The 13,571-nt window shown below is 38.6% G+C and overlaps 1 protein-coding gene across 1 annotated transcript in view; it reads left to right on the plus strand.

Annotated features, from left to right (window-relative positions):
* The window catches only part of ST8SIA4 (ST8 alpha-N-acetyl-neuraminide alpha-2,8-sialyltransferase 4), a 95,137-nt gene that overhangs the window by 2,512 nt on the left and 79,054 nt on the right, over window positions 1–13,571 (plus strand). Inside the window, 1 exon segment of the mRNA XM_025992843.2 lies at window positions 4,254–4,385. Coding sequence (XP_025848628.2) covers window positions 4,254–4,385 — 132 coding nt within the window.

Genomic DNA, 13,571 nt, shown 5'->3' on the forward strand with positions numbered 1-13,571 from the left:
CGGGGTCGAGGCGCGGACGGGGGCGCAGGTGGGGCGCGGGGGCGGGGCGGGGCGGGGCGCGGCGCTTGAGCTGCCCCGCGGGTTTCGGTCGCCCCCTGTTGGGGCCGAGCTGCGGCCGCCTCCCGCTGCCCTGGGAAAGCCGAGGCGGGCGCGGGAGTTGCTGACACGGGGCGCGAGGGACGCGCGGCTGCAGAACGCGCGCGGACCCGGCGGGCGGGAGCCTTTACTTCAGGGACCAGGCCCCCTCCTGCACCCCCTCCTGCCCGCCCCCCATCACTCCTGCAGCTCCGCGGGTTCGGAGCCCGGGACGCGGCGCGTGCAGGCCCCAAGCCCCTGGTCCGAGGGGGTGACTTCCTTGCAACCGCCACGGTCAGACGCCCCCTTGGGGTCTGGGGTCCGGGCCTGGTGTCGGCCGCGGGCCCCAGAGCCGGATCCGAGATGGGAGATGCGGCGGCGGTGGCCCCGGGGAGCAGCGAGGCGACAGGCCGGCCCCGACCCGAGAGGGGGCAGGACGGCCAGTGCGGGGCCTGCCACAGGCCTCGTACCTTCCAGAAGACCCTCGTCCCCGAACCCTCGCGCCTGGTTTCCCCGCTTCTTTGCGCCACCCCCCCCCCCCCCCACCGGACTGGAGGTGCCACCTAGGGTCAGGGCGGCGTCGCGCCTGCAGCGCCCAGCGCTCGCTGCGCACCCAGGACACCAGCACCCCTCCCTGCCTCCCGTCCCCCCTCCTGTCCCCAGAGGAAACCATACAAAAAACACGGTTTTTACCAGGAGTTACTCGAGACTAGGTCAGGGTCATTGCAACTGCAACCTTCCATGCAAACCTCTTCATTGCCTGGTGTGATTCCCAGTAGATAGTTTCCCTCAAAAGTTTCCCTCAAAAGGCTACAAAGTTGGTTTATTCTTGACTGATACATATATTTTTTTTTCGTAATGGGAAAAATGGCCCATGATTTCACTGACTTGCTGTGCTCTCTGGGTATAATTGTGTTAACCGCATAAAAATAAGTGCATGCGCTCATTTCAGAAGATAATGCATTTGAAAGTGTGGCATCAGCTTTAATATCACACGTATTTGTTTTGATTGCGACTTCTTAAAACTTGCCACACACTGCGCTCCAGTGTGACCGCAAGTGAGCCCAATTTTCTTATCATCTGGAGATTTCCTTTTTAATTTGACTGTGTACTTTAGGTTGTCTGTCTCAATAATTGTCCATTATGAATTCTGAAACTTCTGATAACACTGACAGTGGAGATAGACTTTCAGAGTTAGAGTATTACCATTGTCAGCAAAGTGATTTCCAGCTGGTTCCAGGCTAGCACACACTCTTATAAATCAGGAAACCCAGGATCTGTGCTTTGTCTGCTTCATTTGGGGTTCTACCAGAACCCCTAAGCCTTAGGCTAAAGTAGTACATCTCATCTTTATTCTTAGTTGTTTGGCACTTAGGGAAGGAAAACACACAACTGCCTGCTGTTTGCATTCAGGCTGGGTTCCATGCAAGTTCTTTTTTTTTTTTTTTTTTTTTTGAGGGAGTTTTATAATTCCATATTAAGGAGGAAATTTACCCTAGTCCATGGAGAACACATTCATTCCAAAGCCAAGTTGTAAAGAGTTTTCAGTCGGGTTGAAGGCAGGGCTATGGAGACCGAATCTCAAGAAACAAAACTAATTATATTTGTTATGTGCTGCAAAATTAATAGAATAAGTTGTAGCGATGCCTGGCAACTCATATTTCAAGGAGAAAAATGTTTGTAAGAACTAGTAACTAATGATTAGTTTCTGTCAATACTGTCCCTGGAAGTAGATTTTTTTCTGAGCTCAACATAAGCAGGAATACTTTATACAATATATTGCTTTACGCTGCATTATTTCCCTGATGTGTTCTGTAGTTTTCTCTTTAGGAGGATATGTTGGATCCTCCTGTATGTAGCCCTATGCAAGAAATGTTTGCAGTGCAGCTGTTTAGTAGTTGTGTTTGATCTGGAAGGAAAAACTAGGAGGGGGTGGTAACATCCTTCATGCCTTGCATTGAAGGAAAAGCCTTTCTAAGACAGAGTCCCACCGAGGTCACTAACGGAAACATCCCTTGGGACCCATTTAACTTTATACAAAGAAACTTGCTCCAGAGACTGGATTGCCCGAAGCCCAGCCTTCTTACACAGGAATCCCACCTACTTCAAGAGGACCTAGGACTAGCTGTAGCTGTTTTCATTCAAGGTTCTTTCCAGGAATGAAACTGAATTTTGGTTTGTCACCAGTTCAATGGAAACAGTTCAAAGAGCAGAGTCATGTGGTAGTATTTCACTAATATAAAACTAATTTAAACTTTGAAAGCACTTTTTTTTTTTTTTTAAGTCTTGGAGGTCCTGAAAAGCCTCCATAGAACTAAGTACAGCAATCGTCTTGCCATGCCAACTGTCCCTTTAGCAACATTGTCAGTGAAAGAGTCTTCCACAGATATTTAAAAATGCCAGCCCATGCATATTTTTACTTCTCCTATGAGAGTTTATTGGTGGTAAAAATAATTGTTTTAATTATGGCAATCTGTGGTTAGGAAAAACTGGTATTAACAAGCCAGTTAACCAGATGAATATAGGGGGAAAAAAAGCTCTATCCTTAGAAATGGGGAGAGTTTGTACCCATATTCTTGAAGGCGTATCTTCAGAAGTGTGAAGGTTAGCTTCCCTGTATATCCAGATCCTCATTCATACATACTTATTGTCGTTAAACGTGTAATAGAAAAGTTGACTTCTGGGCCACTGAGTAGTAAATTGCACCCTCTGTTTCCTAGCATCTTAAATGACCTCTATAAAATGATTATTATTGGCCACGCGTAGGCATGCAAATGTATCATTTTCATCAGTAGGATAGTTGAAAATATTGATTTTTATAGAGTTCTAAATTTCACAGGAAGTAGTTGCATATGATGCTTTGAGTTGCTTCAAATTGGAACTACATGTTTAAAAAAGAATGCAAACCAAAATACCAAACTATAAGCCTCTAATTACAGAATTCATCTAACAGCTGTTACACAGGCAGTGTTTCCATTGATAGTAGGAGAGGATTGCCTACATAATAAACACAGATTTAGACTTTGTGACTGAGCAAATAGTCATATTACTTTTTAACTATACTTTTGAGATTTTAAAACAGTAAGAGGTAACATGTAAAGAAGTAAATGCAGATATTGACAGGGCTCTCCCGTAAACCGCATCTATTTCTCTGAGTCTGGGTCCACAACTATAAAGTACCAAGAGAATAGTCTGTTGACCAATAAATTGCTTCTGCTGTTAACTGTCCTACAGATAACAAATGCTGTCATAGGTATCTGTCACTGTCATCACTGTGACCAGCACTGCCATACCATGTATATACTTGCCTGACAATGTTGATTGAGAGGGATAGCACAGTTGATTTTGTGTGTGTGTGATGTAATAGAAAATATGAGTAAAAATGGCTACTGAATGAGTTTTCTTTCTCCCCGTTGCAATCTCTGTCTCCCTGCCACCACCAAGTCTCAGGAAAGTGTCTCATTGTTGAGATGATTTGAGACTCAATGTAATTTTAGAAATTTGCACTTCGACAGTGCTTTATGGGTTACATTCACATACACACTCCCATTGAGTTCTCCCAACGTCATTGTGTATTAGATAAGGTTTTTGCAAAAAAAAAAAAAAAAAGAAAAAGATAAGGTTTTTGCAATTTTCAAGATAAAGCAAGGTCACTGTGCCCTAGAAAGAGAATATTGTCCAAGGACGTATAGGTTAGCAAGTGAAAGAACCACCAACATGCCCAGATCACCAGATATTCCAAAGTCTGCTTACTCCAAAACAAAATCTCTTTCCGTCATGTCTATGTGCCTTCTGGGAAAATAAAATTACGATCTTGGGAGTCACAATTATACAGATGCAAGAGAAGTGGCCAAACTTCCTGTCTCTATTGTCTAAACACAACAGGGAGGGAGGATAGAGTTTGAAGACTTTTTTTTTTTTTTGCTTTAAACACTACAAAGGCCTTTTCTTTATATGAAAAATGCTTTTATTTCAAAAAGAATAAGTGTAAAGATTGTCCTGATAAAGTCGTACTCTCATTTCTTATAATACCTTTCATCAATCTCATACCTCTGCTAATGGGTAGAAAAAGTTGTATCGACAATTTGTCACCAGTAATTTAAATCAAATTATGCATTATGCTACTTAGATAAAATGCTTCTTACTTTCACAGAGCTGGCATTTTTGTTTTGTTTCAGAGATGGTGAACTATGTTTGAGTCGATCTCTTGTCAATAGTTCTGATAAAATCATTCGAAAGGCTGGCTCTTCGATCTTCCAGCACTCTGTAGAAGGTTGGAAAATCAATTCCTCTTTGGTCCTGGAAATAAGGTGAGTTTCTTTAATAAGCCATAATAAATTTCACATCATGTTCTCGAATATGTTGGGCTTGGCAAACTTATATTGAATGCTTGATTTATAGTTTAAATGTGAATACTTTAATAAAAGAGTGAACCAGCTCTACTCGATGTTGATCAATGAAGGATATGAAGCCATAAAACTGAAATGATTATATAGTCAGAAATTTAAGGATGAACATGTGGGTTTTGAATATACTATCTTTATTCTAATGGAATAAAATATACAACAGAGTACTAACATTTGATAGATTTTTTTTTATTCTGTTACTCAGGATGGACATCTATTTTGAGAATTATCTTTAACTTCTTTATTAAGTCTTTATACCTATCTTGTGTCTTTGTGCACTGGATAAAAGTAGAGCCTATTCAACTCCTATTTTGCTGACTATTCTAAATAAATTTCATTTACTCTATGAATGGATATTTCTATGTGAAGTTCCTGTAATAAAAGTCTCGATAAGTTTATCCTAACTTGGCAAAAGTCAGAAAATAAGTTTTCTAGAGTACTGGCTTGTTCTCTGTAAGATTTGGGATTTTTACCTGGAACAAGCTCTTGAAATCAAGCTCAGTGCCTACATATATCTATTATATCTTATTTTCTTCCAGTATAATCCTACAACTAGTAAGATGGAGGAAACAAACACATCGTGTTTCCCCACAACTACATTGCTATATTGGTATGCTTTAAATCAGCATTTTAGGAAATCATACACTTTTTAAAAGTTTCTGAGAACTATCCTTTACATAATAAAATCATTGCAATTCCATATTGGGAAAATGATAATTATTCAATGATAAGACATTACGGCGCAAGTTTTGTAAGTGGTTCTGAGGGTAAGCCATTGATCTGTTCGTCTGGGTCTCTACCTTACTGACTTCTTGGGTCATACCTACATGTAATGTAGATCATGAGGAACTTAAAGGAAGAAATCTACTGACACTCATCTTTAGAGGATGTGGAGCAGTTCATAAAATGCATTGTGGCAAAGACACTCCCCACATGTTGAAATACACTTGAAAGATTGGAAGATTTTTTAAAAGATGGGTGCCAGGGAAATGCAGGAATCATTTGTTTGAAGCTTTGGAATTGGCTGGAATGGGAAACAGGAATCAAACCATGGCAATATCAAATGGTATTGATATTGGCTGCTTTTAGTTATGGAAATTTTGTGTCTTTGTAGACAGAGTATAAGATTGAGGAGATGAGGGATCCATGGGTGGCACAGCAGTTTGACGCCTGCCTTTGGCCCAGGGCGCGATCCTGGAGACTCGGGATCGAATCCCACATCGGGCTCCCGGGGCATGGAGCCTGCTTCTCCCTCTGCCTGTGTCTCTGCCTCTCTCTCTCTCTCTCTCTCTCTCTCTGACTATCATAAAAAAAAAAAAAAAAAAAAGATTGAGGAGATGAGTCTGATGACAGAGTTTCTAAATTGGGATCTTCCGGGTAGAAGATGGTCAGCAAGTAAGATTTATTTCAACTGGATAAATGAGAACCCTTAAAACCAATATTAAACTTAGGAGATTCTATATAAAAGTACAGGTTTTAATATACTCTTGAGAAAATGAAAATTTTGATAACTCTAGACCCATATGTCCCCTGAGAACTAGTTGGCCGAGGCCAACTATAGCCTTGATCTCTCCAGCTTAACATGTTTACAGCTGGGGTTCCCTTCTTTCTTTTTCTTTCTTTCTTTCTTTTTTTTTTTTTAAGATTTTATTTATTCATGAGAGTCACAGAAAGAGAGGCAGAGACACAGGCAGAGGCAGAAGCAGGCTCTCTGCAGAAAACCTGATGTGGGACTCCATCCCTGGACCCCAGGATCACTCCCTGAGCCAAAAGCAGATGCTCAACGACCGATCTACCCAGCCGTCCCATCTCCCTTCTTTCTTGATACATATCGAATATCTTCCTTACTATCTCACTACCCTACATACACATTTGAATTTAGAAACCCTAAAAGAGATAATTATTAGGTAAAAGCTACAGAATGTAGGGACTACACGAGGTCATAAGTACAGGTATAGCTTAGTTTAGAACAGAATAAGGATTCATATATCTTAGAAAGAGAGAATTATGGGTGATATAAAAAGGAAATATTTGATAAAATCATTTGAAAGGATGATAAGGATGTCTCAAAAGGAACTTTCAAAATGAAAGATTTGGCAAGAAGGGAGCCAATTTAGGTAAGGCTATACAGATCAGGTAAAGGAAAGTAATGGAAGACAGTAAAGTAAAATAAGAAATTGCAATAAATTAATTGATAGATCTAAATATGCCAAATAACGTATCAGATAAAGTCTAATAAGTAATTAACAATAATCTAATTAATATATATGGCCATGCCTTCCTAGTATCCATACAAAAATGACACTACAGCGGTACATTTTGCTACTTTTAAGATATGCAAGCTAAGGGTATTAAACATAAATTGAGCCAAGCAATTCATTATTGCAATTTGACAAATTGATGAAATTGCATTCCTATCTGTGAAGGTGATCTGTTTTGAATTATAACAGATGAGAATATGTATGAAATGTTAATAGTCTTTTCATATGATTCTCCTTAACAGATAAAGAAGCAAACAATAAAACATTGAGCAAATATTGAATAATACATACAAAGTTGTCACTTCCTTACGAGGAAATGATAATTTGTAAAACCATTATTGTACAACATGCAAACAATTCATAAAAATTATAATTGCCTATAGCATTAGTGACTAGTAAGTATTAATCAATTTTACACCTGTAATAAAAAATTTAGAATATGAAAATGTCTGATTGTTAGCTTAGCTTTTGTTTTTCTAAAGTCATACCTGAAGCTAACCATAAACTAATTTAGATCATTATCTCTATTTCTTCCCCACATCTATAAAATTTATGAAGAACCACATTACTTGGTCTCTGTGAGGGGGTGTGGGCATATTTTACAAGTGTTTTTAAAATCCTACTTTGAAGTTTTGTTAAGATATTACAACTAATCATTTTTGATCTTCCATGATTAAACCATGGTTACAAATCTTTCTCATTTAAAAAATCTCATTAAACTTATAATGCTCTTGTGACATTCCTAATAAATTATTTATCTATTTGCATTAACATGTGAAGCAGTCACTGATGATAAGTTGTTTTTCCCTACATTTATAGAAATGATTTTTTTTCTTATTGCTAATTTTTTCAGCCTTATGTATACTCTGATGCTTTCGTAAGCACATCAAGAATTGATTCATATATGCTCATCAAACAACCATACCTCTGGGGAGTTTTCTGAGAGAGATCGTACCACCTACATTGTGCATTGAAAATTCATCAAGATTTAGAAGAGTTTATACATCCCACAGCTAACTTCACAATTATAATGATTACCTTGGTTAAGGACTAGATTTTATTGGTAGTAGTTTGTTATTGTAAGCTAAGAAATGACACATTTAAGATCCATCAGATGTTTGTAAATAAATCTATAAACATGGTACTGAGAGAGTATTTGATCATGTCCAGTGCTTATGACTGGACCTTTTTTCCATCTTTAGGTTGTTTCTTTTCTTTTTTCCCCCCTTATTCTTCATATGTTGAATAGAAATCTAAAGAATTACAATACCAAATGTAGATGCATAGAGAAATATGAGCTCAGCTATTCCTCAAGACACATCCTAATTAGAAAGAATATTTTCAAGCTGGTATCCTCACGTTAAGGTTTTTAAACAGATCAAATCTGCAGGTTAACTAAACATAACTGCAAATTTATATATATTTACCTATAAAAAAGAATTTGCTGTTGCATGCATTGATTTACTTTAGAGAAAGTTCCATCTACAATTCTTCTCTTTACTTTGTTCACTAAGTAGCCAGGGGAGCACATCTTGGGTCACATAGCTTGTTAGTGGCAGAGTCACTAGCGCAAAACTGGGTCTATCTAGCTAATAAAAGCTCTTATTTTGAAACACATTTCTTGGGCTCTCTCTTTTTTTTATTTTTTTAAAGATTTATTTATTCATTCATTCAGTCATTCATTCATTCATGAGAGATACAGAGAGAGGGGCAGAGATACAGGGAGAGGGAGAAGCGGGCTCCTCACAGGGAGCCCGATGCAGGACTCGATCCCAGGACCCTGGATCACAACCTGAGCCAAAGGCAGACACTCAACCACTGAGCCACCCAGGTGCCCCTCTTGTACTCTATTTTAATACTAAAGATGCGGCCTTTCTGGAGTACACACAGTGGAGATTTTTTGTTTTTGTCTTTGTTTTGCTACAACGTATATTATTCATCCAATATTACTAACTGCTGGACCAAATAATCAAATGGCCATCTGAAGTGTAAATTAAACTAAAAAATGCTTTTCTCCAAGCATTTTGAGACCATTTTGCCTTTTCATTTAGCTGCGTAGGATTTTTCTTTGATACTAGAACATCTTCCTATAACAGCTGGGACCCTAAGCTCAGAAGCCCTAACAAGCTACAGGTTATGTTCTCTCCGTGCTTTGAAGTACGTTGCCTTGCGAAAATAATCTTTGAGACAAAAAAATCTTGTGTTCTCTCTGCTTTTTGGTAGGCATAATGAAACACTCAGCACTTCTTAAACCTTTTTAAATTTCTTTTTAGTGAGCCACATTCGTAACAATTGAATTGATTCGGTGGTTTTTATCTAAAGTCAAAAGTTTGCAAAAACTGATTCCTAATATATGTAACATAACCTAATTTGCCTCTCAACTTGGGACGCATTCCAGCTGTAAGATTTGTCCTTAACAATACTCGCTGATGGAGTCAACGGTGTCATTTAGATGAAATTTTAGTTGCCACAGCACGTATGCTTGCTGTTGACAAGAAACCTACAGAGAAGAAAGAGTGGCACCTGGTGATAGGTTAGCTATATTTAACATTTCACAAGTGAAAACAATGTTTAGTAAATTAATTCTCTGGAACTCTGCAGCTGCTATTTCAAGTGATGTGTGATGTTGAAAGGGAAGTTCTAGTTGAAAATTCAGTTGAAAAGTTTCTGTATAGAATCTATTCCTGTCAGTGTAACAGTCTCAGCCTTTCAGTTTAAACCAGCATTGCTTAACAAAAAATAATCTTTATGACTAAGATTTTTAGCCTCACTGATAGTGAAACATTTTCAGGTTCTTTCAGTCCTCTTCATCATTAAAACAGTTGGCTGAATTTAGGTTTTTGCTTATTAATAGGGTTTCAAAAGTTACTTGATGCCCACAGAATGACAGTTAAAGACCTGGAAGGGATCTTTTTTGTTGTTGTTCTGTTCAGTCACACACAGAAAACACAACCTCTTGCTTTACATATCTGCTAATGACTTAGCCACATTTCTGGAAAAACTAGTATTGAGACAGCCTACATATTAAACTTTAGCTTTTGTTGAATCATGTTCCTTTAGAGGCCAGAAGTTAAACTGAATTTCCCCTCTAACTCTCCCATTCTCAAATAATTTTGCTTAACCTGCTCTTTTCATTTATGTCAGTTATCTGAGCAAAAGCATGTAGTTCTCCTTGGTGATACTGAAAATGTGGGTCAGTTCAGTGTAAGAGTTTTTCATGCTTCCAGTGACATTTAGTTAATCATATTTAAGCACTGGTTTCCTTTTTTTTTCATATATTTACAGTCTGAATAACAACGAAGCAAATTCACAGAACTCTTATAGTCCATTATATCTATAATCTAAAAAATGCCTGGAGGCGCCTGGGTGGCTCAGTTGGTTAAGCGTCTGCCTTCGGTTCAGGTCATGATCCTGGAGCCCCTTGGATCGAGCCCCCCAATTGGCTCTGTGCCCAGCAAAGAAGTCTGCTTGTCCCTCTCCTTCTATGCCCCCCTCCACACTTATGTGCATTCTCTCTCTCTCTCTCTCTCTCTCAAATAACTAAGAATCTTAAAAAAAAAAAAAAATAGAAAATGCCTATAGCTTGCTAGGGAGAAAAAAACCCCTAACCTTTCCCTACTGTTTCCAAAAAATAAAATATTATGCATTAAAGCCACAATATTGTTCACTAATAGTAATTATTTTCAGTGTTTCTTGAATTCTACACCAGGAATCTTAGATTATTTCTCATGTAAGCCCTAAGATGGAAACTAAAAGTTTAATTCAATGTAAGAAAAAGAACATACCAGAGACACTTAAGGTTTCCTTTCCTCCTTCTTTCAGTTAAAAAAAAAAAATAAATATTGCTGGCACGCCTGGGTGGCTCAGCAGTTGGGTGTCTGCCTTCGGCCCAGGGCGTAATCCTGGTGGGGTGATCGAGTCCCACATGGGGCTCCCTGCATGGAGCCTGCTTCTCCCTCTGCCTGTGTCTCTGCCTCTTTCTGTGTGTGTCTCATGAATAAATGAATAAAATCTTTTTTTAAAAAAGCAACTACTACTCTAACAGATTAAAATTCCTTTTTATCTAACAGGATAAAAAATTGTTGAGCCTATAACACAGTATTGAAAGAACACATATTGTAGAATTACCTGTGTTCAATAATCATGTCTTTTATCTCAAGAGCTAGACAACATGGTACCTTTTGAAATTTTACTGAACTCTTTTTCTCAATATTTTATTTATTTGAGAGAGAAGAGCACAGTAGAGCAGGGGCAGGGGAAGAGGAAGAGGGAGAAGCAGGGAGCCCAACGCAGGGCTCCATTCCAGGACCCTGTGGTCATGACCTGAGCTGAAGCAGGTGCTTAATGGACTGAACCACAGAGGTGCCCCTGAAATTTCGCTAGCCTCTGTCCACTTTCTTTAATATCAATGTTTCCTAAGAGTCAACAAATTAAGGACGTTCTGTTATACTCAGGAATGTAAAAGATCTATGTCTGAAATATTTTGCTGTTAAGTTTCTATAACACAGCAGAGGTGCCGTTAGTGGAAAGTCCCTTGTGCTGTCACTTGACCAGCATGTTAAGAGTTAACATTTTTCGTGAATAAAGGGATTTTCGCTTTTAGATTTCCAAGTTAAAGAGTCTTCTTTCAAATCTGGATCTCTGGTTTATTCATTTCATCCTGGCAAACATTTCACTACTTGTGAGGTACATCTTCAGAGATCTACAACAACGCCTTTAACTGTGTTCAAAGGAAAATGACAATACCAGCTAGTATGGCATTTTGACCACATCCGTGCAGTTTTTATTTTAAAATCAGTCTTGTCATTTTCACAGGAAATGAGAATTTTTTTTTTTGAAATACAGATGTCAGGCATCACTAAATTTTTCCCCAAACAAATGGTAGTTAATAAGTATATACAAAAGGTTCTATGCATTGCTGTTCTTGGTACTAATTAACTTTTGTGAAGAATTATGTATGCTCGACATAAGGAAAGACTTCTCAATTTTCTGCAATTCATACCTGATAATTGCTGATGTCACTGGCAATTGTCTTCATATATTATCTGTACTTTGTTAAGATGAACTGTTATGGTGCCTGATAGCATTTCTGTTAATTTTTAGATTTCATTTATAGGGCATTTATATAGGTTTTCCTATATAAATTTCACTTATGACCCTGATATTCTGATTGAAGGAAAAAATTCAAAAAATATTTTCTTTTCCAGAGAGTTAATGGACATAATCTTTGTGTATCAAACCTGGCCAAACTTTTCAGTCAACCGATTTTCCTTCTTTTTTTTTTTAAGATTTTATTTATTTATTCATGAGAGACACATAGAGAGAGAGGCAGAGACATAGGCAGAGGCAGAAGCAGGCTCCATGCAAGGAGCCCGATGCGGGACTCGATCCCAAGACCCCAGGATCATGCCCTGAGCCAAAGGCAGACGCTCAATTGCTGAACCACCCAGGCGTCCCAGGCTCATAGTTTCTTTGACTATATAAATCCCTCAAAAAACTGACAGGCTCCTGGGCCGTTTCCTTGTAGTTAATTCTGATATAAAATAACTGCACCCAAAGATTTCTTCTGAGCAGTTCTTCAGCCTCTGACTCTCCTCTATTCTAGGCTAACCCCCCTTTCCCTTAATTTCCCTTCTAAGTAATTTGAATCTATAAACTTACATGGGAAGGCAATGACTCTTCCTTTTGGGAGGGCTCTGACTTAGAATTGTATTTCTTGCTAATTCAGGTATTAGAAACATTTTGGAGGTCCCAGCTGCCAGACTTTCATACAGTTTCCATATAGGCCATTGCCAGAGGTATTCCTGTCCTTCTCAGCTTGCAATTCGACTATTTCATGCCTGGCGTTGCCTCTTTTAGTGCTTTGCAACTGACATAAAACAACATACAAACACTTTAAAAAAGATTTTATTTATTTATTCATGAGACACACAGAGAGAGAGGCAGAGACACAGGCAGAGGGAGAAGCAGGTTCAATGCAGGGAGCCTGACATGGGACTCGATCCCTGGTCTCTAGGAACACGCTCTGGGCCGAAGGCGGTGCTAAACCGCTGAGCCACCCGTGCTGCCCCCTACAAATACTTTTTAACTGCTCCAAGAGCAACAGGCTTATTAGATATAGGCTATGAGTCCCAAATTATTGCAGTTTCATCAAGTGCTTGGCTGTATCATGCCAAAGTCGCTAACTTTCCAGCCAGCTGGATCTTTATTTTCACTTTTCATCATCTAACTTAGCATATACATACTTGTTTATATAGCATCCCACATCTGTTATCAGTTTCTTTATTATGTATGAGATAGGCTAAACTTCTATATTAAAAAAATGATTAATACCTTAAAATACAGTGGATCAAAGTAGTTGGAAGTTTATTTCTCTCTTGTATAGCCATGCACATGATCCACTCATATCACATGATCAAGCACAGCCGCACTTAGGTTTGTAAACTTGGAGATTTTCTATCTGAGGATTCATGTGCCTGAGTAAAACTTAGAAGATTCAAATACTAAAAGGAAGATGGGAAGAAAGAACACTAAGGAATAATTAACTATCTCTGCTATACAGTGTGTCCTATCTATTTTTTCCTCTAACATACCCATTTTTCTTCCTGGATTCTTGAGCTTCAAAGGAAACTTTCCTATAGTGTACTTTTAACTCTTCCTCAAAGAATTATAATATACACAGAATTTGGATGAATGCATACAAATTCATTGGGAACTTCTATATTATCATTTTAATATAGTTAAGTAAGGTATGATTCCAATCCATTTTAAGTTATTTCTGTTTACCTTAACTAGATGAAATTAAACCAAACAAAATGACTATAGAGAA

This window comes from Vulpes vulpes, chromosome 14 (genome assembly GCF_048418805.1).
Source record: "Vulpes vulpes isolate BD-2025 chromosome 14, VulVul3, whole genome shotgun sequence".
In the NCBI taxonomy this organism is placed as follows: Eukaryota; Metazoa; Chordata; class Mammalia; order Carnivora; family Canidae; genus Vulpes; species Vulpes vulpes.